Source organism: Aulonocara stuartgranti (genome assembly GCF_965226115.1).
Source record: "Aulonocara stuartgranti genome assembly, chromosome: 17".
NCBI lineage: Eukaryota > Metazoa > Chordata > Actinopteri > Cichliformes > Cichlidae > Aulonocara > Aulonocara stuartgranti.
Window position 1 is genome coordinate 17915852 of NC_138953.1, and position 27300 is coordinate 17943151.

At 42.8% G+C, this 27300-nt stretch overlaps 1 protein-coding gene across 2 annotated transcripts in view; it reads right to left on the reverse strand.

Annotated features, from left to right (window-relative positions):
* Window positions 1-26240, reverse strand: part of LOC309691776 (potassium voltage-gated channel subfamily A member 5) — a 49952-nt gene extending 23712 nt beyond the window's left edge. The window contains exons 1-3 of one of the 2 annotated variants that reach the window (XM_082509715.1): window positions 23401-26240; window positions 15491-15566; window positions 215-286 (exon numbers count right to left, since the gene is read on the reverse strand). In XM_082509715.1, the coding sequence (XP_082365841.1) occupies window positions 24196-25899 (1704 nt within the window). In that variant the 5' untranslated portion in view covers window positions 25900-26240 and the 3' untranslated portion in view covers window positions 215-286; window positions 15491-15566; window positions 23401-24195. Of the gene's footprint in view, window positions 1-214; window positions 287-15490; window positions 15567-23400 lie in introns of those variants that run through there. The other variant, XM_082509714.1, reaches the window with a different exon arrangement.
* Between the last annotated feature and the right edge of the window lie 1060 nt (window positions 26241-27300).

Sequence of the window (27300 nt, forward strand, 5' to 3'; positions counted from 1 at the left end):
ATATCAGTACTTTACTGTCTGTCAGAAACATGGGGCTATAATACACGGTGGCATTTCTAATGTCCTATTGAGTCAGCTGCTAAAGCTCAAACTGTTCATGTAAAAAGTACAGTTACAGGTGAACATGATCTCTCATTTGGTTTGTAAAATGTTCCTGTTCAGTGAGCAGAAGTGTATTTCTTTCTGCTCCAGTTCATTCTCTGGTTATTCAGCGGCCTAAGATGAATGAAGGAACATTCGGCGATGCTCGGCGTCGACACGGCCCACGACTTCACACCCTCGTCCTCTGTGAGAGAGAAGAGCGATGAAGATGAGCTGCAGTGAGACTGACTGCAGACGTGTTCAACAGAGTCATGAACTGATTTAATCCAACATGCTGCTGAACTCCTTTACATGAACGCTCAGATTCTGCAAGGGCCTGGACAGATCCAAAGGGACCAGATCGGTCCTGATTTTTCATTTTTATTCAACATATCACTTAACAAGAACAAAAGGGAGTAAGTGATCAGCAGGAGATATTTAACTGGAACTTGAACTTAGTGAACAGAACTTCTTTGGCAATATTGTAGATAACGTTAAACTTAATCATCATATCGGGCTCCTCTGATGACCTGTTTGCTGCTGCCTGCCACTGAAAGGCTGTGAGGAGAGGGGACACTTGGGTAGTGCATTTATCGTGGCATATAATGATCAGGAAAATGTCTAATTTTGTTGGGGATACCTACTTTGGCACAACATCTGCACTTTCAAATGTACACACATGTAGGTCTACAGGAATATCTGGACCAATCAAAGAGGTCCTGCCCTTGACTATCTCTGATTGGTTTAGACCACAATATGGGCATAATGTGTGTCTGTTGTTCACCACATGGAGACTTTCAGAGTTGCGGAGACTTTTTTCTTTTTTTTTACTCGAACAGCTGGTCACACTGGTGTGACCTAGGATTTTGTTTTTAGTCGCATCATTGAGAACTTCCATGTGCAGGCAAATTGTTCGCATTCTAGAGCCCTGTTTTTATGTGGAAACTCGATCCGCACGTAAAAGTGAAAGTACAAACGAGTGAAAAGGAAAGAACAAACTGCCTTGGCTTAATACAGTTGTACATTAGGGATCTGCATACAGTAAAGTGAAGCAGTTTTACATAATTTAAGACAAATTTATGCATTTTCTGTCATAAACGGGCTGTGTTCAGGCAGGTGAGGACCCAAACGCAAAACTCAAAGAAACAGAACTCAACTCAAGATCACTGCGTTATTGCAGGCTTAACACTGATACAGAACTATACTGGGAATGATAAACTGATGACTGAGGAACCACAGGGAAAATCACACAGCTTCAGGGATGAGACATTGACGGCACGACACAGAACTGAGGGAGACGTGGACATACATACACAGAGGATTAACGAGGGAAGTGGAAGCACACGGGGAACACAGGTGACGCTGATAATCATAACAAGACACGGCAGGAGCAAACACAACACTGACGCACACTGATGGGAGACTATCAAAGTAAAACAGGAAGTACACAGAGATGCAGATCAGAGGGCGAGAGCGAACACAGACATAGCGGGCTGGGGAAAACATGAAATAAAACACGAGGAGAAACGAGGACTCACAGATACACAGAGAGGGCACACAGGGGGTAAAGCCACGAGGGGAAATCTAATAAGCAACATCTTAACAGAACAACCTAGGAACCATGGAATAAATAAAGAACAAAATACAAAAACACAAGAAAACTAAGAACGCTGGGTCAAAATGACCCAGTACCATGACATTTTCCAGTTATTTCTGCCCAAACAAAAATATATATTGTGCTTCAATACATGCAACCTTAATCAATAAAAACAGCCTTAGCGCTGACTAAAATCAGAAACAAATCATGATGGTAAAGACTGTAAAATAAGGAGGGGATGTTTTTCTCATTATCATTCATTATTTTAATATGGCATTATTAGTTCATTAGAAGTATATAACCAGCTTTGCATTAAACATAAATTGAAGTTTTTGACCTTACATTATCCTTTGCATTACAGTGATTGTTATAACTTTAGTTTGATCTTTTCTTACAGGTACCAGAATAATAACATGATTTTCCATTGCAGATGTAACCATGATCATTCCATACACATTGCAGTTTGTTGCTTATTTTAGAGTTGTGCTCAAGTTAATTAAAGGTTAAAAGCTACAGCCAGCGCGAGTCTGGCTGATCTATGGAGGGCAAAGGCTTTGAGCTTGGAAGGCCGCACGCGCTTACACAGCACTTATAAGATGTTATTCTTGGTGATTTTGTGCTTAGTCATGTTCTAATATGTTTTAAGTAGAAGTAGCTGATCCAGCAATATTCATTTAATATTATATACTTGATTTAGAGCAATACACACTGATGGTCTTAACAAATGAAAGAGTCCTTGTAGCTGCCATGTTGTGTCTTAGCAGGGTACAGACGGTTCCAGGAGACGGGGGCAGTCAGCGTCTGCCCTCGGGAAGGAGACAATGTTATTCTTTGTGTTAAATAAAATTGTCAACATTGATTGTATTACACCTGTCACTACGCATGAAGGGGCGTTCTAATACCCTGATTTCATAAAACTATGGTGATGTGTTTTTTGAGACGAGATCTGAGACTGTCTGCATACAGTGTCCATCTCCCACGTGTGTGATCATTAAATCATCGTTTGACTCAACCCGACCGGACCAGTGTTGTTATTATGGGTTTTTTCCTCTGGTGTCCATCCCCAATATTTTGAACTCGTAACAAGACCAAAGCAGAATGAATATTATATTAAAATCTGTTCATATTTCACATTTTTAGCTCGTCATGAATTTCTTCTGCCCATCAAACCACAAAATGCACCTTTAATGAAAGCCAGCATGCTGCCACAAGGCCCAACCCCCAAATATTCCACAGGAAACTAAAAATATAATAAGGTAATAATAAGCTTGGATAAGGGCACTTCTGGAAGAAGCAAGTCTGATTTGGCTTTTTGTAGTGATTGTGGAATCTCACACTGCACAGTGTCCTCCTATCAGCAGATTTATCCATCTGCTCACAGTAACGTCATGTGATGTCAGCACCTCTGAACAGAAACAGCTGTGAACTTGAATTATCTTCACATTCTCCTGGTAATCAAACGATAAAGCAGAAACTGGCCAAGACCAGCAGCGAACATGCGAGCAGCAGCCGTCATTAATGAAGAGTAAACAAAATCAAATGAAAGTATTCAGCGGTAGTCTTCCGTGAAGTCCTCCTCGTTAGTGTCAGAGGAAGGATGTTTACAGAGATGAGCCTGAGTCTTCGTCAGCTGCTGGAGGGATTAGAGAAGGAGGTGGAGGCTCCCGCCTCGTCAACCTCCATCAGTGCTGACACACATCTTTGACAGCGTCCTCAGCGGGTCGCCTCGAGGTTAATTGGAAGCCGCATCGTTAAAGATGGCTGGCCTATGAAACTCAATCAAGCGAGACCCATTGTGACTGGCTGCTGAGAGACCCAGCCTCCTGCGCCTGCCATTGGTGAGCCGTGACACTAACAGCAGCTCAACCCCAGATACTACAAACACACACACACACACTCTCTCTGTGTCTATTTATATCCGGGGTTAGACATGGTGAATATTATTACTGAGTAATTAAATCTGTGTGTTCATGCACGACTGATGCGGCACATGGAGTCAAACGTGCTGCTGTGGACTGTCAGCTGAAAAAACAGAAAAAATAAAAACACAGTGGCGTGACGCAGTTGTGCCACCTCGTCTGTGGATAATGAAACAGGATTTTCCCTCTTTGAGCCCCTAAAAATAGCTGCTTCATCCAGGAAGGGGGTCCAGCTCTGCCCAGAGCCACTGAACCAGGTCTTTATGCCATCACATTTTATTACTACAGCACTAGATTATGTTGCTCCACACTGATATCTTTGGTATAATCAGCAGAAGCCTGAAGTGCTGTTTTGAGTTAATATCATCCATTGGTTAGATTTTGCACATAAATATGACGCTGTGTTATAGTCACAGGGAGAAATAACTATTCTGTCTTGTTAGAGGAAAACATGTTAATTCAGCAGATGTCCCACAGAAAAGGAAAGTGAGGCCCTTCGTATGTGACCTCGGATGTTTGATGGTGATCTGGACAGACTGTGGCTGGAAAAGATCCGCCTCACTTTGACAACTGTACATCCAGTCCTCAGTAAACTGCTGATCCGGGTGGACGGCGGAGCCTCCACGGGCCTCCTTCACTGAGATGGAAAAGGCCTCAGGGCCTTCCTTGTGTCTGTGACAAACATCCTTGTCTCCATTCTCTGAGGCTGAAGGTGACGCACCGAAAACTGTGGCGAAGGCGTCAGCTTATTGAAAGCTTTATTTATAACAGTGGGCTCCTGATTTTGTGTCTGTAGTATATATTTGCTGTTACTCTAGAGATGAAATATCACAGCATGCATGCATCAGAATTTATTGACCACATGTGTATAGACACGCTTGGTTGGTAGGTGAGTTTAGGTTAACTCGTGGATTAAAGTCTTCCTTCTATCAACAAAATCCAAATCAGCAACTTGTTTGTCTTTCTTTTAATACTTCCTTACTTTGTGTCTACGAGTTAGTGCCAAGACCACCCCTTCCTGTTGCAGACACACATCTTTGATCAGATCAGCTGCTCCGGCTTCTTCCCACAGTCCAAAGCCAGGTTTTAAATTGGTCTCAGGTCTGAACGTGAATTACTGACTTTGTCCACGTGAGCAGACTAGCAACCAAGACACCTCTTCACCCACAACATGGATACACAGTGAAGTAAGTAGAGAGGAATGAGGCTCAGAAATGTCCTCACACAGCTGGGCACTGTGATGACCTTTATCTTGGAACTATTTTCAGCAGCGGATTAACCCAAATTCAGTGCTGTAGTGAAAGATTTTGGAAAAACACAATAATGCTTTAAATCCTGTAAACAAAACTATGAAATGTTAATAACGCTTCAGCACTAGTGAAGAAAACAAACAAAGTGCTGCTGCTGAACGTAAAGGAGAAGACGTGGGCTTCATTACACTTCCTACAAACACGCTCACTCATGAAAACCATGAAATATTGTAAGGTGACGGGTCACTCCCAAACTCTTTTGTGCTGAATAAAATAAGTTAGAGTGTGAACAGAGCAGAGAGGAAATAACAGCTTATCACCGAAACCGGAGCCAAAATTAGAGTCCTAATAAACATGCAGAGATGTCATTTGATTGCCAGGATATTTTGTTAGAGTTGTAGCCTGTTTTTCATGTGCCTCTGACAACAACAACAACTGTCTACAGAGACACCAAACAAGAGAGGTGGGCGGACTGACCCAAATATCAATAGTATCGATATCAACACTAGCATTGGTATTGAATTTATACTAGTGTGATAGGACCAACACTTTGATCCTCTGTGCAGCTTACTATTTTATTTATAGCCTGTAACACATTTAATGGTGGGAACTACTGCGTTAGCGCAGTTAGCTCGTTAACGTGTTGACGCCGTCCAGCCCCATGCACAGGGCGATCCGCGGTAGCTCGTTAACGGAGATTTGCCGTGTTGTGGCGTTAACGTCATTTCAGATTAACGCTGACAGCACTAGTGGGAACACAACGAATATGACTGCACATTTACGCCGACATCATCCTAGTGCAAAGACAAGTGGAAGCAGACAAAAACAACAAGCAGGCATGCTACAAACTTTACCTGAGTCATTTAGACAGCCGTTAGCACATGATTCTCCTTATGGGGACCTGATATGTTTAATATGCTGCTGAGAATATAGCCCAGAAGAAGCGTTTAGTATAGCTTTAATTTTGGAAAGAGCCATTTCTCTGTAATAAACTCTCTTTTCCAAAGATGAGTGATTTCTCAATCAGATAGATTTATTATTTTATCCCTTTGTTGTTTCAGCAACAACAACAAATTTAAAAACTGTACGTTTGAGTTAAAATATATTTATAATTTTAATAAATGAACCCTGACACCAAAGTATCGAACCGAACCGTGAATTTTGTGTATCGTTGCACCCCTAATATACACACACACACACACACATATATATATATATATATATATATATATATATATACATATATATATATATATATATAGATAGATAGATAGATAGATATGGTTGATCTATATATAGATCAGAAAAGGGAACCTAAGCAACTATTAAAAGGCACAAAACAGTTGTCACAAAGAGATAAAGACTGACCACATCAATTCACAAACATGAGGCACAAAGTTCACAAAGCAGCATATAAATGAAGTGCCAAAGGGTTACAAAGGCACGACAAAATACCACAAGTAGAAATTTTCCAAATTGTAATTTCTTGGTCTACAGAGAAAAACGTAACAGTGTTATATGATAAAACCCAAAATAGCTCCAGTATTTCAACCCTCGCTAAATGAAATAAGAGAAAAACAGCCGAGGGTTAAAAGTTAAGCAGCTCGAAACAGCATCATGAAGGCATCTGACATTTTGTAAATGTAGGTGTTGTGCGCTTATGTAACTGCATTAGACACATCACTAGCCTCTGCTTCCAAAGACAGCATTGCCACTGGGAAAATAAGGTAGGCCTTTATGAAACCGTGGCTTCTGTAGGTTGGATATCTGATTGGCTGTGAGCACCATCCTCATCATCACTTTGAGCAGCAGTGTAGGTGCCACAGAGCCCTGTGGCAGACAGTTATGGCGCTGCACTCAGAGCAGATGATGCAGAAGTGATGGCAGAAGCCGCTCATCTGGAAACGTTGCATTAAGTCAGTCTGGTTATATAACGCTGGACTGATGCCTCTTTGTTTGCTTGTTTTCTGCATATTTGATCTTTCTCTCCCAGCTTGCAGAGGAACAACTGTCAAACTGCTGAAACGAATCACAAACCAAAAATAATCTGCAGTTAAAAGGTTTGGATGGATTTTTTTACACCTGTCACTTTGACCCTCTGTGATATTTGATGGCTCGTTTTATCACCGATGGTGTCCACATTTGTTGCACCTGAGCATTTAGACTATTAGGTTTTATATTTACATTTTCACCTTTGTCCATTTTATTTATAAAGCTATGTTTTAAAATTGCTTAATTGCCTTCAAATATAAACTAATGCTGTATGACTACATTATGTAAAATCTGGCAAATGTCAAAAGGATGGCAGGTGCATCGAGGCAGGATACGTTTATGTTCTGGAAGCAAAGCCAATATAAGACATGCAAACAGAATGAGCCCAAAATCTAAACTTTTGCTTTAAGAATCAACTTCATAAATGTGCTGAAACATGAAGTAAGAATAACTGCACAGCTGAAACATAGTTTCATGCTGCAGAAGCCTTAAAACAAATTATTCTATTTGCAGAAAACGATTGAAAATCATAACTAATGACATCATAACATTTGAGAATATCTGCCATCAATAAAGGAAACAGTAGAGGAATAAAAAACACAAAGAGAAAGATTATAAAAAGTTTTCATACTGTGCTCAAACAGTTTGGTTAATGGAAAGTTAATTAAGACCAAAAATAAGTTTGGTATATGCACCATTACAGATCTGAGTCAGATGTGAACTTCATGCTTTCTCTCACCGGAAAGGTTTTTGGCTTCAAAGGTTTCCTACTTATTATTTTTACAGCTCGATAAAGACAATCCTGGTTTCTCTTCTCTGCTCTAACCTGTTCTGAGCAGACACCTATCCCACCTGCTGCGATGAGCCTGAAAGTTTACCCAGAATGCACTTTGGTTTCTGCTCCTCTATGACAGTTTATTCAGATTCTGATCGATCCATCGCACTGATGTTCACTGTCGCTCAGAGAACTAAAACCAGATTTTTTTCTTTGGTCTGTGATGCCTGCAGTGGGTGTAAAACTGATCCTGTTGCAGTTTATATCAGAGCTTAAACCAATTTGTCAGCCCTGAAAGTTTCATATGGAGCTCTGCTCTGCTGCACTTATGAAGTAATGAGAGATCGAAAGACTGGAAAACAGCGTGCTGTTTGTGGGCCTTCACGGCCTCATTAAATATACTGAAAATATGCATGAGCTGATGTGAGTAGGCCAGAGGAGAACTTCTCTTTGATACGCTATTAGGTTCTCATGCAGTTGTTATAAATAAAAGACATAAATGGCATCTTTGTCCTCCTGTCCCATCAACAGGTTACAGCAGGAACCTTTAAGTGCAGCCGGCCTCACAGAGACTGACTCTGTTCAACAGATCAAACTTCCCCTCCGAAAGTTCTGCTTCCACGTCCCTCTGAGCACCACTGGAAACCTGTTTATTTGCATTTCATATGTTAATTACTCTCAGAGACTGTTTGTCAGGGAGGTGACGCTATCGTGAAGTGAAATTACGAGGCAACCTCCCCCCCCCCCCGGCTTGTCTGATGATCAGAGTTTATCCAGGAAGGTGCTGGCACGCAAGGCGGAGACACCGAGAGGGATTAATTAGCATTCTCAGCAGAGTTTACATATATTTGATTAATTTGAGCCCTCACAATGCTTTCCATTTTAAAGTTAACTGCTCTTCTCCAGGGCTAAACAATTAGGTTGCATAAGCTCATCTGAGTCTTACATTTCCATGTCACAGACCTCGAGCCAGCTGAGCAGCTCAGCTGAAAACCTTTAATTATCACACGCCAATGAGGCAATCATTTTCTATTTACTCATGAACTCTCTGCTACGCTCACGGCTCCAGTTAATGACCCGGTACAGCCCAGGTTTAAAATAACCTGTGTCAACTCCACGCCGGCATCCGATCCATCTTTTTTACGTAATTGCAGGTGTGCATCCACTCTGCAGCAGTGCGGTGCTCTCAGACAATATGCTACTGGTTTAGTAATGCAAAGCCTATTAGGATCCAAGTGGAGACACACAAAGCAGGAGGCAGACATGATGAACAAAAGGTGAGCTTTACTTCTGAGGTGCGAAGACGCCAACACAAACTCAAGAAACGACCAAAGACGGCAAATGCAAAACCGCAAGCAGGCCGACAACCAACAAAGACCCAGGTAAATGCAATGAGGGAGGGGTGTCCAATCACAGATCTGGGCAGTCCTCATCGAGGCCTTCCCCAAACCGCAGCTCATTTCTTGATTAAGCCATTCACCTTTATCTACTAAAAATGCTACCAAACCTAAAATGAGGATGTGGGCCCAGCTATTGAATAGCATATGAATGCCAACCTTTTTTCAGTGTGCAGCATAATCATAAAGACTTCAGTCCCTCACAGCAGTGACTGCTGCAGGACTTGTCAGTGATCACTGAGGGAGTCCACAATAAACCAAACACGTCATCATCTCTGAAACATTTGTTTCCTAAACTGAACTGAACTGTGAGCCGGAGACTCTCGTGCATGAGCGTAGCTCCAGAAGGACATCTGGGTCCAGATTATTTGGATTAGTTCTTATCTTGAGATCATCCTGATGATTGCTTCACACTCAGCAATGATGCTCAAGAGGCAGTGAGTCAGGAGAGTGAGAATAAACACGTCTACAAATGTAATCAATGAGGGAGCAGTGCCACCGCTGACGACTGTTTCAAACTTCACGGCTCACCTGTGCACTGACACTCCACGGCTGCTCCTCAAGCACTTTGAATGATTTAATGTCTTCAGCTTCAAAAAACGTTACTGCTTTAATAAAATTACTTTAGTAGTTCACATTAAAGTGACACTACAGCGTCTTTAAGTGCGTCAACTTCTATATTTTGTCATATCCACTCAACTTTAACAGCTTTCAGTTTCATTTGAAGCTGACAGGATTCACCTTCAGCTATCACTCCAGCTCTGACTGACAGCTCAGCCTCAGCTGGCATGTTGATGATGTTCAGTGTGTTAACTCATTTCAAAGCTTCATCTTTAGCTTGTCTTAAACGTCTGTGAGGACTTCAAATATACCACAGCTCACTGTTCAGCTCTAACACAAAGCATTAACCTCAGCTGCAGCAACTGTTTATCATCGAACTGGGCTCCTGGTCATACCTGAGATGCTGCAGAGCTTTTGTTCTTGTTTAACGTTTACATAACATTAAGATAACTTTCAGCCAGAAGCACGCATATTTGCTCATCAATCTGAGTCACAGGTGACTGAGTAGCTTCATTGGCAGGTGAATTTAAAGTCTGCCTGTGGACACCTGTGCTCCTCTGCCTACGACTGCTCTTCCATACAGGAGCTTGGTTCTTATGCAACGAGAGGCTTAATAAATCCTCCACACAGCACAGAGATTACTGTCAGCAGAAGAAGTAATGGACAAAGCAGCTGAAATGTGAGGAAGAGAGCAGATTTCTGCACTCAGCTGAACTGTATTAAAAAAAAAACACATTTCTGCCCCTCAAAGATGGATTCATCAGTGATGCAGTTTTTTAATCACACCACGAGTCCGTCCAATCAGGAATCATACAGCACGACATGATTCAGACTAAAGTAAACAGTACGTAATCGTGGTGCAACGTGGAAGTATTTCATGATATGTGGTGACCAGTTTGTGTCCCCATCACATGTTCAGACTGTGCTGGGGTCACAAATGTGAACAGGTGGACAACAACTCATCTACCCTGGGAAGTTGACGGGGAAAAGTGGATTCTCGTGATTCTTATCAATGCAGGAAACATTTTTTTTCACTCCCTGACTAATCAGTCACACTAATCTTTAGAAATGGCACTCACTTAAATTCAAACAGACTCCCTCAGAGTCAGTCAGAAGCCATGCAGTTTCCCCCTCCTATTGATGTTTTCAGTCACACAGCCTCCAGGTGTTGGTTCTGTTTAATATTTTTCCTTCATAACTTACATACAGCCAATATCCAAATAAAAGTTTCAGGGCTGAAAAGCACATTTAAGCTCTGTTAAAAACTGAAACTCAATTAGTTTGACTCCCACTGCAAGCTGTGACGGATTTGTCTGAATGACTACAGATCTCCTCTCTCATTTTCTGTGCATTTTAGAGAGCGTTGAGCGGTCACTGGCAAATTGTAAACTACAGAGTGAACAAAGTGTTACAGTGAGTGAAGTAGTTTGTTTTCTCAGTCTGTTCTGCAAGGTCTTCGCCTATAGCTCTTACAGGTGTTCTGATTTAAAGGAAGCTTCCTGTCCCCACACAGAGGTTAAAGGTCAAACCTGAATGAAGATCCAAAGGCTCTGAAAACACAGAGGCCATAGAAATGACTCTTTTCCTCCAGAGTCATCGCCTTCACTCGAAGGATGAGCTCAACCCCATCTTTGCTCTCTCACTGCTCTCACACTTTTTTCAGGCAGTGGCCGAGGTTGCAGCTGAGCACTGAGTGTGTGTGTGTGTGTGTGTGTGTGTGTGTGTGTGTGTGTGTGTGTGTGTGTGTGTGTGTGTGTGTGTGTGTGTGTGTGTGAAATATATTTATATGAGTGTACATGTTATGTAACTTCCTCATTGCATTGTCTCTCCTGCTCCCAGCGTTTTCCTGGCCTGTGCACAGCAGAGCAGAGGGGATCAGAGTCCTGTTGGGGGGCTGCAGAGCTCATCTAATCACCTCAGCCGATTCAGAGCAGGCTCCGCAGCCTTCCTGCCTTTTGCTGTTAGTTTTAGTGCCAAAAGCTTCAGTAATGTGTCCACAGCTGAGCCTCATGGTCACATATTTGCTTCTGATGGTCGTGTTGTAATTGTGCTAATCACAGAGCGCTGTAATTAGATGTGCTGCTACAGCCCCACTAATACTTCCTGTGTTGCTTTTCTGTCATGCAAAGTCTTAGACGCCCGCGGATTTCGTACATTTATTAAAAATAGAAACAGGATAATGTAAATACTGCACACAGTATGTGTGTTATCTGAATTTGTGGGACAGTGGCTCAGATTAGTCAGGGGTGTCTTTTTAGCATCTCTCGGCTCTCAGTGAAATGAGATGTCAGTCAATCTGACAGCTGCGGATGGGTATTTTTGCCGGCATGCAAAGTTTTTTTAATCTCCTCCAAGTTTTTGAGGGCACAGCTTAAACTTCAGGCTCAAATACTGGGAAAATGTTCAAGGTCAGACAAAAGATGGAAGAAAAAAGAGTGCAGTGACGGCTGCTTCCTCACATCCAGACATCTGAATCCACGTGTCTAATTTTCTGTGCCAACAAAATCCTTCAAGAAGAATATCTGTTCATAGTAAATAAGGCTGCAGTACATGTGTTATATAAGACACTTTCCATCCGATTTTCAATTGTCCACCCAATATGATCACATAAAAATATAAATAAAAAGTCACGATGGACAAACACAGATACCGCTCTCCATGCTTTTATTCCTGGACATTATTACAGCAGCTTTGCATATTCAGTGTTCATAAAAATCCTTCTCTCACACTGTCCGAAACAAGCTGCTATAGCTCCTCTTCCTTGACTTTCTTCTTATTGGCTGCACTTGTAAACAGGTTTGGACTGCAGGTGGGTGGGGCTTCTGTGCCTGAGATGATCATGATATGGATAACCTGTCTCTGTGACATAATTCAGAGCAAAGAGTAGAAAAAGCTGTGCGAAACTGAGTATTCAGAGCGCTCTGCAGCATGAACTTTTGTTCACAGGTTTTACTATCTCTGCACTGAGCTCATTATTGGAGGCTGAATATATGACAGGAAGTAAGGAGAAGCAGGATAGGTCCCACATAATCTCAGGAGAGAGCTCACCTGACCTCTGAGCTCAGTGAGCTCTGTCCTGGTGATGATGGTCAGGTCACAAAGGAGCAGGACGCAGAAAAGATTTACCATAAGGTTCCTGTATGGTTTCTTTCACAATTAAAGCATTAAAGCATAATTTCAAAATAAAATCAACAGGACAAGCTCGAAATGACTGTAGGAAAACATCCATAAAATAAACAAATGTGAAAATGGGAATGCTCATTATGGTTAATTATGGTGATTCACTACAGTATCTACTGTTCTCATGACTAGAAAAGCATTTTTTATCTGCTAGATTTGCCCAGAATAAATCTGTTAATGCGTTTCTCACTTATAGTAATGGATTTGGTTCAGTAATGCCTAACATCGAGGACTTCACAGCAAAAAGCACAGATTACTTTTCATTGAAACTATCCAGCAGGAAACTGAAGCCCGTATCAGATTTTCAGGGATGTTTTCATGGATCTGTGGATGACACTAAGCCCCCTCCTCGACACTGTTTATTCAGCTGCCAGCAGCAGACGGCTTCCCCTAATTGGGAGATCGGCCGCCAGTTCACCAGATTACAGGACGACGGCGGTGCTGCCAGAGTTTATGACGCTTGGACGGTGTCCCGGTGCTACGGTTATATCTGGCTAATTGATGCATCCAGCAGAGCAGTTTAGCCCAATAACAGCAAACAGCACAGGAAAGATGGGAATGTAGATCAGAAGTTTGTGACCACCTGAGAATCAGTAGATTGAGATTTTGTCCATTTTAACTGTGTTTTACTTCCTTTAAATATATTAAATATATTTTTATGTCTGTCAAGTCTGGTCCCTTTAAATAGTGTCAATTTTGTCTTTCTCTATGAAAAACAATTTAATATTGTTTATTCACACCTTTATTTAAATATCAGTGGATGTAGAAGTATTAGGCTGACCTTTGTTGAAATCATTGATGAATTGATGATGGATATTGATATTGATATTAAAGTGGAGTTTGGCATCTATTTCTCTTTTATTCCATTTTCATAAAAGGTTTTTCTGTGACATATAAACTGAGTTTCAACAACAGCTTTAAGGTCATCAGGCCCACCCCAACTCAGAACAATCAGATAAACCAGAACTGGATCTCACCTGGGCCAGCGTTCATAACTCAGGTCCAGATCTGGCCCACAAGTTGGGGAGCGATACTACAGGGAGTGCAGAATTATTAGGCAAATGAGTATTTTGTCCACATCATCCTCTTCATGCATGTTGTCTTACTCCAACCTGTATAGGCTCGAAAGCCTACTACCAATTAAGCATATTAGGTGATGTGCATCTCTGTAATGAGAAGGGGTGTGGTCTAATGACATCAACACCCTATATCAGGTGTGCATAATTATTAGGCAACATCCTTTCCTTTGGCAAAATGGGTCAAAAGAAGGACTTGACAGGCTCAGAAAAGTCAAAAATAGTGAGATATCTTGCAGAGGGATGCAGCAGTCTCAAAATTGCAAAGCTTCTGAAGCGTGATCATCGAACAATCAAGCGTTTCATTCAAAATAGTCAACAGGGTCGCACGAAGCGTGTGGAAAAACCAAGGCGCAAAATAACTGCCCATGAACTGAGAAAAGTCAAGCGTGCAGCTGCCAAGATGCCACTTGCCACCAGTTTGGCCATATTTCAGAGCTGCAACTTCACTGGAGTGCCCAAAAGCACAAGGTGTGCAATACTCAGAGACATGGCCAAGGTAAGAAAGGCTGAAAGACGACCACCACTGAACAAGACACACAAGCTGAAACGTCAAGACTGGGCCAAGAAATATCTCAAGACTGGTTTTTCTAAGGTTTTATGGACTGATGAAATGAGAGTGAGTCTTGATGGGCCAGATGGATGGGACCGTGGCTGGATTGGTAAAGGGCAGAGAGCTCCAGTCCGACTCAGACGCCAGCAAGGTGGAGGTGGAGTACTGGTTTGGGCTGGTATCATCAAAGATGAGCTTGTGGGGCCTTTTCGGGTTGAGGATGGAGTCAAGCTCAACTCCCAGTCCTACTGCCAGTTTCTGGAAGACACCTTCTTCAAGCAGTGGTACAGGAAGAAGTCTGCATCCTTCAAGAAAAACGTGATTTTCATGCAGGACAATGCTCCATCACACGCGTCCAAGTACTCCACAGCGTGGCTGGCAAGAAAGGGTATAAAAGAAGAAAAACTAATGACATGGCCTCCTTGTTCACCTGATCTGAACCCCATTGAGAACCTGTGGTCCATCATCAAATGTGAGATTTACAAGGAGGGAAAACAGTACATCTCTCTGAACAGTGTCTGGGAGGCTGTGGTTGCTGCTGCACGCAATGTTGATGGTGAACAGATCAAAACACTGACAGAATCCATGGATGGCAGGCTTTTGAGTGTCCTTGCAAAGAAAGGTGGCTATATTGGTCGCTGATTTGTTTTTGTTTTGTTTTTGAATGTCAGAAATGTATATTTGTGAATGTGGAGATGTTATATTGGTTTCACTGGTAAAAATAAATAATTGAAATGGGTATATATTTGTTTTTTGTTAAGTTACCTAATAATTATGCACAGTAATAGTCACCTGCACACACAGATATCCCCCTAAAATAGCTAAAACTAAAAACTACTTCCAAAAACATTCAGGTTTGATATTAATGAGTTTTTTTGGGTTCATTGAGAACATGGTTGTTGTTCAATATTAAAATTACTCCTCAAAAATACAACTTGCCTAATAATTCTGCACTCCCTGTACTTGGGCTGCCTCTGAATAAAATGTATTCATGTAAACCAACTGAAAAAACAGAAGTGGCCCTAATCCTAATTTACTAGGAGCCTGTGCCAATTCGCACATCTATCTCCCTCACACACTGTTAAAACTGATGACACTTGTTGGTTCACCCCTGTTTGCAGTGAAGGATGTCATCAGTGCCACATCAGTGTGAGAAGCTGACCCACGTCTGCATGAGGTCTCAGCCTTTAAAGCAGAGACAGAGAGAGATTTTCAGTGTTCAGGCAAATATGTATATTTCATGCTGGCTGATGAAAGTTACATCATACCACTGAAAGCTTAAGAACAGGTACTAAAAACATTATCTGAAGAGCTTTGAGTACTACTTTTCTACTATTTACAGTCAAATTAGTGTCTCAAAGCATATTACACCAATCTGACAAATCCTGTTATTCTGTCTTTGAACAAAGTGAGACATAAAGATGTGTTAGTTTCAGAAAATACCGTCCAACTTCTATAAAAGCATGAAACGTTCAATATCCAGCAGCTCTAAAACAGTATAGTATTGAAGGTGTTTATTAGCCTAGAGCCAAATTATTAAAAGACGTCTGATCTACAGTGCTGTCAGGCTTTGGAGAAAGAGAGAGGGCCCAGATGGAGGAAAACTAGACCAGTAAAGCTCATTATGAGTAAAATGTTAACAATCTGTGCTGCACAAAACCTTCATCACCATCACCAACGATTACCAAAACCCCCAAAATATGAAGACTACTGTGACAGCTCCAGGACACGTTTGCCTCAGCTTCGCACGTCTTAATGTTAGCACAAAATTCAAACATTAAGACTTTAAACGGTGGAGTCCAGAAAATAGTGGGCAACAGCAAGGTGGTTACAGCCATCTTTTATATACAGTCTGTGATTTCATGCCGTATTTTGTTGATGGACATCTGGCTTGGCTGACATTTATATTTCCTTGAGCTACAGAAATGTTCATGTCTATTATTGATTATAAACAGACTTTAAAACGATCAAATAAACAAACAATTAACCTCTAGAAGAAGTGTTCAAAGATATTTAGCCATCATTCAGAGCCTTTCTTTAACAAGCAGCCAGGAGTGCACAGAGGAGATGGTGATGAAGGCTGTAATTACCCAGTGAAATCAGATGAAAGTAATAAAGGATGCAGGCTAGTATGTGCATTGGCTTCTGGTCGACTGCGTCCAGATGCTGCACTGTTGGCGGCGTGTCGGTGTAGGTGAGGCCATGTGGATCTGCAGGACAGATTTTTGTCCTGCAGCTTTCTGGTTGGTGAAAGGTTCGCACAGCAGAAATTATGCTAAACGACCGTTTTCTCCATGAAAAAGGCAACTATCATCATGGCTACAGAGGCCTCAAACGATGGCGAGTGGAGATAAAAATGGATAAACAGAAAAGTTACATAATCTAACTGGATTCAGGCAGCGAGGGGACCTGGATCGTTCACAAAGGTCAGCAGAAGAGCCCCTGAAATGATTAAAGGCAGGAGGGGGCAGCTGATGGATGATGAGGTTTGGAAAGTTGAGCCAAGATGATTAGGTAGAAAAAAATGTCTGCATATCAGTGACTCAGGGAACATCTCCTTGATTCTTTTATCCTCTGGATAAATATTCTTTATCCTGTTATTGAATCAGAGCCTGAAAAAGAAGGTCACTGAGTCACAGCATCCATTTACGCTATGAAAACAAGTTGACTGTATAATCAATCAATCAATCAATTAATCAATCAATCAATCAATTCAACATCTAAGGCCGACATTTTCTGCTTCTCTTTATTTCCTGTATCTCCTGCAGTAAGCAGGAAAGCACAGGAGCCCCACCAACCTGCTTTTCTGTTTACTGTCACCATCATCTGTACCATAACACACACTGAGCATGTGTGAAAAGGGCTTCCTGCTCCTACCCTTCACAATAAAAGCCCTCAGTATGTATACAACATGTAGGTTTGCAGAAGTGAAGAAGGTTTTTGCTGATAAGCAGATGAGTAAAATGAGTTACAGAAGGATGGTGAAGCAGTTTACTGCAGAGCCAAGTTTAACTTTAGTTTTACCAGCTATGAAATACAGGATTCAATATTTTCTTATAGGAATTGTATTTTCCAGATAAAATCATATTTTTTTAAGTTCTTGGAAGCTAATTTCTATTAGCCCAAAAATGATCAAAGAACTTCAGTATCAGATATTGATATTAATTATTCAAAGCTGCTGTGGAGTCAAAAACACACAGCTGGAAATAATCAGAATAATTCAGCTTTACATTCAGTGTAAAATAAGTAAGTAGGTAAAGTTTATTTATTAAGCGCTTTTCATAGACAGGTAGTCACAAAGCGCTGCACACAAAGATTAAAATAAACAGTACGATAAATAGCAAGATGCACAATATACACAATATAAGAGGTTAAATGTAAATTAAAAATGTAAAAAGCGTTGGTCAACCGAAGGCTTGTTTAAACAGTAAAGTTTTTAACTACTTTTTAAAGGATTCCACAGAGTCAAACAAACGCAGTTGTAGAGGTAGACTGTTCCACAGCCTTGGTGCCACAGACTGAAAGGCTCTGTCCCCTTTCATCTTCAGTTGTGTTTGGCGAGCAACCAACAAACTCTTAGTCTGTGAGCGGAGACAACGAGCAGCAGTGTATTTTGTGAGAAGTTTGGATAAATAATCTGGGGCTTGGCCATGTACTGCTCTGTACGTTAAAACAATAATTTTAAAACAAATTCTAAAATCTATTGGGAGCCAATGTAAAGAACATAAAATAGGAGTAATGTGAGCACGCTTGCGAGTTAGTAGTCTGGCTGCTGCGTTTTGTGTAGCTTGGAGGCGGGAAAGCGATGATTTATCCAAGCTGGTAAACAGGGAATTACAATAATCTAAACGCGATGACACAAATGCATGGAGACAGAGATTTTACGTGTGAGTCAAGGCCCAGAGAAGAGTCAAATATTACTCCAAGATTTCGAATATTTGGCTTAGCAGAAGGACAGAAAGGGGCAAGAACCTGACTGATTTTAGAATATAGATCAGAAGGAGCTATGATCATGGTCTCTGTCTTGTTCATGTTTAAAACAAGGTAATTGTTAGAAAGCCAGTCAGAAACCTGAGTTAAGCACTGGACTAGGGTGGACAGCCTATCCAGCTGATGAGGCTTAAAGGACATATATACAGCTGAATGTCATCAGCATAGAAAGGATAAGACAGATCATTAAAAGACTGAATAATGCCAGCTAAAGGAAAAATATAAAAAGAAAATAATAATGGACCCAAAACTGAACCCTGTGGAACCCCGCAGGTTAGGGCAGCAATGTTAGAGGAGAACCTGTCAGTCCTAACAGAAAAGGTCCTACCTGATAAATAGGAAGAAAACCAGTCTAAGGCGGTGCCAGATATACCAGCCAGAACTTTCAGCCTGTTAAGTAGGAAAGGTCACTTTATTCACTCGCACTGTTGACAAGAAGAACATTGAAACACTAAATTTAAAGGCTAATTTTATCCAAAGCAAACAGACTTTCACAGTCCTTCATTCCCGCAGAAGGATGATCTCGGACAGCTCTAAGATCACAGTAACACCCCACATACCCCAGCTCCACAGTTTGATTTTGTCTAATTCCTGTGTCTACATGACGACTATCGAGTACAAAGCCGGCTCTGAAGAAATGGTTCCTATGTTTGCTGTGGATGACCCTCACTGCAAATCCATGACTGTGAGTCAAATGTTCTCATCCAACATCAGCAGCCAACATTAGGTATAAACGGTTACAGCATTGTTTTAAGCAGTAAGTAAAGAAGGGTTTCTCCTCCAGCTGCTTTTCAGGCTGTCTCTCACAGGCAGACAGTTGTTATGATGTGCCAGTGATCATAAGGCCTCATAAATTGGAAGTTATTACAAAGGAAATGGAGAAAGTGATAATGCAGCCATTAATACTCATTTAGATGCTCATTGTGCAATGGTGGAGCTTGAATCTTAAAAAATGTACCTTTTTATTCTGATGCCAGAAGCAGAAAGTTCACTTCTGGATTCTCTCTATAAAATTGCCTCCTGAAAAGCTCGGGCAACTGATTGGTTAGCTGAACTGTCAGAACTGAAGTTTACCTTATATGGTCTCATATTGAATTCATAATATGTGGGGCTTAATATGCTTAAAATGAAATGCTATTTTCACATGTACAGCAACCAACCTGCAGTTCCTGAGTTCCTCAGTCCCCAATCCCATGTTAAAGCTTCACAGCCGAAATAAACATTATTACAGCCTGACACACAAATGGTTTTCTCTCTGTGGATAATTTCTCCTTTCATAACAACAGTTTTAAGATAAAATTGTATTAAAGCTTAAAGTTTGGGTTATTAGGGGCTTGGCCTCTTTGACTGACAGTTAGATGGTGATGCCGGTGGCATGAACTGCTAGCTGTCTTTAACTGGACCTCTGGACCGTGTTTGTGCTTGTTGGAGCCTTTTGGAGCATTTTTAATGACATCATGTGACCAATAACATGGCTGCTGTGAGGTTTCTGTAAGTTCCAGTTTTGGTTCACATTGAAGTTCTACCTTAAAGTCGTGAACTCTGGGTAGTGACTGATAGAATGAAACCAACCTGGGTTACGTCAGATTCACATGTACTTGTCTGTAAGAAAGACTTTACTAAACACGTAGGAGCTTCTTCTTTCTGGAACTCTGCTTCTTCAGCATGTGGATCAAATAAGCAGACAACACGCTTTCACTCCCAAAGCGTAACATTTTATGCTAGGTGACAAATTGTCTGTATATTACACTTTCAGCCACCCAACAGGTCCCTATATTACGAGTTCAGAAAAATGAGGAAACATGAGAACCGTTTGGAATGAATCTACACATGTACTTTTATTTTACTTAAATCACTTTGGAAAACACTATCTAACATGATTAAGGTGGTGGTTAACAGTTATGGTTAAGGTTAGCGATAATGTTAGGGTGAGGGCTGGAATACAGGGCTGGAACATGTGTTATCGCAGGAGCATCATTCTGTTTGCACAATCCAGCACGCAGCATAAGAACACAAACCATCACCTTTCGCGTTCCCATGGAACGCCTCGGGGCGTGACAAATCATCAGTATATTCCGTGTCGGGAGTGAGAATGGGCTGGAGCAGACTGTGAAATTGAACTCGAATGTTCAGTGGTCAGCTACAGAAATGAGGAGCTTTGGATTTAAACTGCTCTCGATATTTGAGGTAACAGACGCAACTACTAATAGAAGGCAAGATATTGCTGACTAAACTAAAGGCTGTGTGGGAAATGTAATAGAGTATTATGTAAGCATCCATCAGCCACAAACTGATGCATGAACAGCCAGTAGTTCTTTCAGTTGAATGTGCTTTAGGACATCCACACGGATCTCGTAGTGTTGCTTCTTTGTGATGGAAGCAGCTGAGGTGGTTCAGACGTTATGAAGAGCCTTTCTGTGCTCTCCCAGCTGGGAGGATACCCCGGGGTAGACCCAAAACTCTCAGGAGAGATTATATTTAACTCCTCTGGTCTGAGAACACCTCGGGATCCCAAAGGAGAAACTGGAAGGTGTTGCTGGGGAATGCGACATCTGAAATATCCTGTTTAGCCTGCTGCTGCTACCCGACTTCAGACAAGCTGAATATAACTGACCGATTCAGACAATATTCTCCTTCAAACTAAACGATGTGGTGGTTTCCTTGTGTGCTGTTTTTGTTTGCTGGACAGGATCAGGCCAAAGGAGGAAGCTGCTTTATAATTAGGGATGCAGATTTTGTGATGTGCAGTCTCTCCTAATTTTGATAAAAACCTCTATAAATATCTAAAGTGGACTTGTTTGGTGCATTAAGATGCCCCCATCGAACCTCCAGCGCTCCCCGGTTTCCCAGGAAAAATGTGCAGGAAGCTCCCAGCTGCTTCAGAGATAATACCCAAAGTGACAGCTGATGGCTTCTCGCCTGCAGACTCCATCTGTGCACTGCCACTTTTACCCAAACTAAAAATAAAAGATAACAAATCCCCACCTTCCACTGAGGGAGGTGGGAGCTTGAGTCCAACTGAACGACAGGAAGGCAGAGCATGAATGAAACAAGTGAAAGTGCTTTCCGTTTAATGTTTGCCTTCATCTTTAAATATTCAATATTAATATTCATCTTTAAATACCGGTCTTAGTACATGAAGACAGTGATGTGTCTTTTCATCATTTGGAAGCTGTAAGTCTGACAAACTGTTGGAGTCATTTTAATTTTAAATCTACCTGGACACTGGCTCAACAGTTAAGTTGTCCAAAAAAGTCATGATTTTAGTTACCGTGTTCAGTCTGCCCCATATCTTCACAAAGACATCCCTCCTCTGCGGTAACTCTCACACTAATCTGCTCTGAAACAGCTCCAACTTGTCCTTCCAGCAGGTCAAAGGCAGCGTTTTGTTTTCCCAGCATAAGTCTTCTGTTTTTAACACATCAGAGGTTACATGTCACAGGCTTTGTACTCCATAGCCTGAGACCTAACGAAGCCTGCGAGGTGAGGATTAGCGACTTCAGTCACCAGTGGGTTAGTTAGAGTTCGCAGCCCTCCAGGAGATATTGTGAAAGTGATTCATCAAACAGATGTCCAGACTTTAAGGTTAATTAGAAGATGTGTGATTGTTAAAGACGCTGCCACTTTAAAGCTTGCTGGATTTAGAAATACTGGAGAAAAGCCACCAGTTTACGATCACAGTGCTTAAAATACTCGAGTCATACAAGCATACATGGTGAAAGGTTTCAGCTTCGACGTTATGGATGGTCGTCACGTCACTTCTCCTCCATATTTGCAGCTTAGTTTGTAATGCTGTGATAACAGTATGGGTACAGAGACGGCTCTGATACTGAGCTAAGCTCTGAAGGCACCAAGCCACATGTAACCTGTGTGAAAGCTGCAATCATTTTAGTAATGTTTCCAGACTCTTAGCTTTAGCATGATGATGAAGACTTCCATGTTCACTGCAGAATATTATTAGCTGTATTTTTAGCTGAGTATGTTGGGGAAAAAACATGCTGGGATTCAAAAAATATTTAGAGTAATGATGTAATTATCATGTTTGCCTGAATAATCAATCATTTTCTTAGGACACTTGAAATAATTTAGCTGTGTTATGAAACATGATCCTAAACTCGGACTCATTCTTGGACAGATGTTAAATAAAGACACTCCTGTAGGAACAGGTCAGAAGGGGGATTCCTCCCAAAAAGTATGAAATGAAATGAAATAAAATCCACAGCGAGTATCCTGGTGTGTGGTTAGTATGCTGATTGGTTGAAACGTGCGCATGGATAAGAGAGGACTTGAAATGAAAATTCACCACAAATACGAAAAATAATGAAAGATCCAAAAAAAAGCTCAGACAGGCTGATTAATTTCTTTTCACGCCATCATAAAGAAATTCTTTCTCTACTTTCACTTCTGTTTTCTCTGTGGGTGGAGCTAAACAACATAACCAACAACAAACTACTGCCCCCTGTTGACAGTACAGCACAACAACATGTACACATTGGTCTGCAGAGCTCTTTATAGGATCAGCAGGGCCACACTTGCCCTGTCTCAAAAGTATTTGTGTAATTTCTCTTGCTGCCTGAAGGTGGCAACAAAAAGCTCTAATCCTGTTTCTGACACATATCTCTTCCTGTTAAAAGGGACATTTCCCCCCCACTGTTGTCAAGTGCAGTATAGTATATAATCTAAAGTGTCACTCAGGTGACTATGACTTTGTTGACTATATTAAAGACTATATTCATATTGCATCCGAGCATAAGTCGGATGCAATATGAATATAACCAAAATTCGTGTATATTTAAATAATATAGAGTAGAAGTTTGTATGCTTTGTTTTTAATAGACAAAAATAAAATTTAATTTAAATTTAAGATATAATTGAATTTTTGTAACTTGAAATTTGGCATCAATCGGACTCCATACCGAGGAGCGTGGTGCTGAAAGGACAGCTCCCGGCGACATGACTGTGCCTCACGTGCACACTACTGAGCATGTCATTACATAAAAACTCTTAAAATGTGCTCACATGTTCTCACCTGGTATCGCTGATGCTCGATCTCTCCAGACGGTTTCTGCTCTGTCCTCTTTTCTTGGCTGTTGTTCCCTCAGTTTAAAAAAAAATCCCAAATGTTCTTTATTTAAAAGTTCAAGGCTGAGGTCCCCCCCAAACCCTCTCTGATTTAAACAGAACCTGAGTGAAGGAAAACAGGTGTCTGCATCTCAAAAATATACTTTTGTTTTTCTACAATAAGAGCAGCCTGTGGGGAATATTTACACGTCTGCTGCCAGTATAAACATCACAGTTGGGAAATTATTATTATTATTGTTATTATTATTATTATTATTATTATTATTATTATTATTATTATTATTATTATTATTATTTGTTATTGTTGTTGTTGCACTACTGAATGTGGTCTGCGTCCTGCATTATATACACAGTCTGGTTGGTCCCGGTAATCCTCTCACTGTGTCAAGTAATTATTCCGAGTCGTGCTTGTCCCTGATTATCTGCAGCATCTGATGTCCCACTTCCCTCTAATTCATCCATGAGTTAGATTTGATGCTCTGCAGGTGTCCCTGCTTTATTAAAGGGCCTCTGTGTTGCATCACATGCGCTGCAGCTCGTTCATAACTCCGCACTTTTAACTGTCGTGCTTACCAGATGATGGGGATTAAAGTGTGCTTTTTATAAACCAACCCTCTTAAAACTTTTCAGGATTGCAATGTGTTGATCCTCCAACTGCAATGTGCAAAGACTTAAGAGCCCATTAATGGGGTTTATTCTACACGACTGTATCTGCTTTAAGCCCAGGTGTGCTCGTGCACGGCTACAGGTCCGTCTCCCGCGTGTCCAGACAGAACGCGTAAAGGGATCTCTTGAAGTCCACGCTGCTGTTTGCTTTGATGTTCGTTTTCTCCACCGAAGCGCCCGCCTCGTTGTTCTCCACATCCTGAGACTTCACGGACGCTTTGCTGCCTTTGCGCTTAAGCTCGGGGCTCTCTCTGCCGCTGTTGGGCTCGTCCTTCAGGGAGGACTGATCCTGGTCCGTCTCCCGGTGGTAGAAGTAGTTGAAGTTGGACACGATGACGGGCACCGGCAGCGCGATGGTCAGCACTCCGGCGATGGCGCACAGAGAGCCCACGATCTTCCCCCCGACTGTCACCGGCCTCATGTCACCATAACCCACAGTTGTCATGGTGACTACCGCCCACCAGAAGGCGTCGGGGATGCTGGAGAAGTGGGACTCCGGCTCGTCAGCTTCGGCGAAGTACACAGCGCTGGAGAAGAGGATGACCCCGATGAAGAGGAAGAAGATGAGCAGGCCAAGCTCGCGCATGCTGGCCTTCAGAGTCTGGCCCAGGATCTGCAGCCCTTTGGAGTGTCGGGACAGCTTGAAGATGCGGAAGACCCGGACCAAGCGGATGACCCTCAGGATGGCTAGAGACATGGCCTGCTGACCGTTCTGGTGCTCCTGGCCCTGCTGCTCCGCCAGCTCAGTGCCCACGGTGATGAAGTAAGGCATGATGGACATGATGTCGATGATGTTCATGATGGTCTTGGAGAACTCGGACTTGCTGGGGCACGCAAAAAAGCGCACGATGAGCTCGAAGGTGAACCAGATGACGCACGTGGTCTCGATGATGAAGAAGGGGTCGGTGAAGGTGAGCGACGGCCGGGGCGCCGTGCTGTTGTCCAGACGGCTGGTGACCGCCAGCTCCCTCTCATCCCTGAATTCCGGCAGCGTTTCCAGGCAGAAGGTGATGATGGATATGGTGATGACGATCACGGACACGATGGCGATGCCACGGGCCGGGCTGGAACTCTCCGGGTACTCGAAGATGAGCCAGACCTGCTTCTGGAACTCGTTCTGCGGCAGCGGCTTCTCCTCCTCTTTAATGAAGCCCTCATCCTCGCGGAACCGGTCCATGGCCTCCTCCCCCAGCTGGTAGAACCGGATCTCGTCCGCAAACACGTCTATGGACACGTTGACGGGTCTCCGGATCTTTCCTCCGGACTGATAAAAATACAGTATCCCGTCGAAGCTCGGCCGGTTCCGGTCGAAGAAGTACTCGTTCCGGAGCGGGTCGAAGTACTTGATCCTCTTAGCGGGGTCTCCCAATAAAGTGTCAGGGAACTGGTTGAGGGTACCCAGCTGGGTCTCGTACCTCAGACCCGCGATGTTGATGAGCACCCTCTCGTTGCTCTCCGTATCCATGTCCATGTCCAGCATGTCCTCGTCGAACAGGTGGGGACTGTGGTCCGCGCGTAAAAGCGCATCCATGGCGTTCTCGCTGCAGCTCAGAGTGTTGTTCATGTCATTGATCTTCCAGGGGCTGTGCGGCGGCTGCGGGCCGCCCCGGGTGTTCAGCTCCTTGCTGTAGTCCTCTCCCCGCCCGCCTTGAACGAAGCCCGGCTGAGGGACATCCAGCGCGTTCCGGCAGCTCTCCTCAGCAATGTTGCCTCCACCTCCACCTCCTCCACCGCTCCCTTTTGCGCCGCCGTTCTCAAAGCTCACCAAGGCTATCTCCATCCCGCAGCCATCCACAGTTACAGCGCGCAGAGCAGGAGAGACTTGTTGATCCTGAGCGCGAACATCCTCCAGGAAACTCACAGAGAGGAGCAGCGGGGGAGACGCAGCTCCTGCAGCTCCTACTCAAGGGACCGCATCTGTGGAGGGTCTTCTGTTCTTCAGGCTCCGAGCCGCCGCACGTCTGCGCCAAACGGACGGGAAAAGCGCACAAAAGGAGAAGAAGACCCGGATGATACACAGAGAGAGGGAGAGAGAGAGAGAGAGAGAGAGAGAGAGAGAGAGAGAGAGAGAGGCAGCAGTGATCACTCCTGACGTCAAAAGTGTTGCTCGACCTGCTGCGCTCTCCTCTCTCTCTCTCTCTCTCTCTCTCTCTCTCTCTCTCTCTCTCTCTCTCTGGGGACAAAGCGCGCGCACTGACCATCTCATTTTTTAATATTCACTTTCATTTATTTGGATTTCTGCGCAGGGGACAGTCCGCGCGCACGTGCAAACAGCGACGGTTTAAAAATGTCACTGAAAACCTCAAAGATCAAAGTCTGATCCAACACAACATGACGGTTTGTGGCAAAAAGCCCACATGTCTCACCTGCGCGCTCCCACCCGGTACACACCTGTGAGCTTGTCAGGCAGTGTGAATGAAGAGGTCAAAGGTTGCGAGCGCCACAGCTGCCCAAGGACAGAACAGAGTCAGTATTTCAGTGTTGGAGAAGAAGATACATGAAAACTTTTTATTTCCATGAAGTTTGTTTTGTCTTGATTTATAAACCTTTGCTCCTGTTTCCTGTCACTCTGACCTCTCCCTGTCAGCCATCTGTGATCTCCTTGCATTGGTTCCTAATACAGAGACAGCCCAACTTGCTTGCACACTCAGCCTGAAGCCGCACCTGTTTGCGGAGGACAGCGACCATGAAATTCCATCTGAAACCACACGCTGCTGTTCCTCTGCCGGCCACCAGGGGCACCAGTTGTGAGCCAGTCCTCACAAAGTCCTGTTAACATAAACATACTGACAGGCTCATGCAGAAGCTGTTTTGGTGTCTGTATATAACCCTTAACAAGAGTGAGGATTGGCATTGACTAACACTACCTCAGATGACCTCGCTGGTTTTTGTAGACACAAATCCATGCTTCAGTTTATTCTGAAAAACAGAATAAACTGAGATGCTGTGAGGTCATGTGGTGATTTCTTTCTGTCATTTTGTTTTTATTTTCACTCCTTACACAACATCAGACCTTCCTTTGTGTGTTTTGCTGCCACAGCAGCACACGTGTGCAAGCTTTCAGGTCTCCTTATTGCGCACACATCCATCTCCTTACAGTGTGAGCATAAAGGCTTGCTTTCCACATGGTGGCATCCATGGACTCGCGGCTTTCATGCGTGCCTCTTTGTTTCCTTTATGC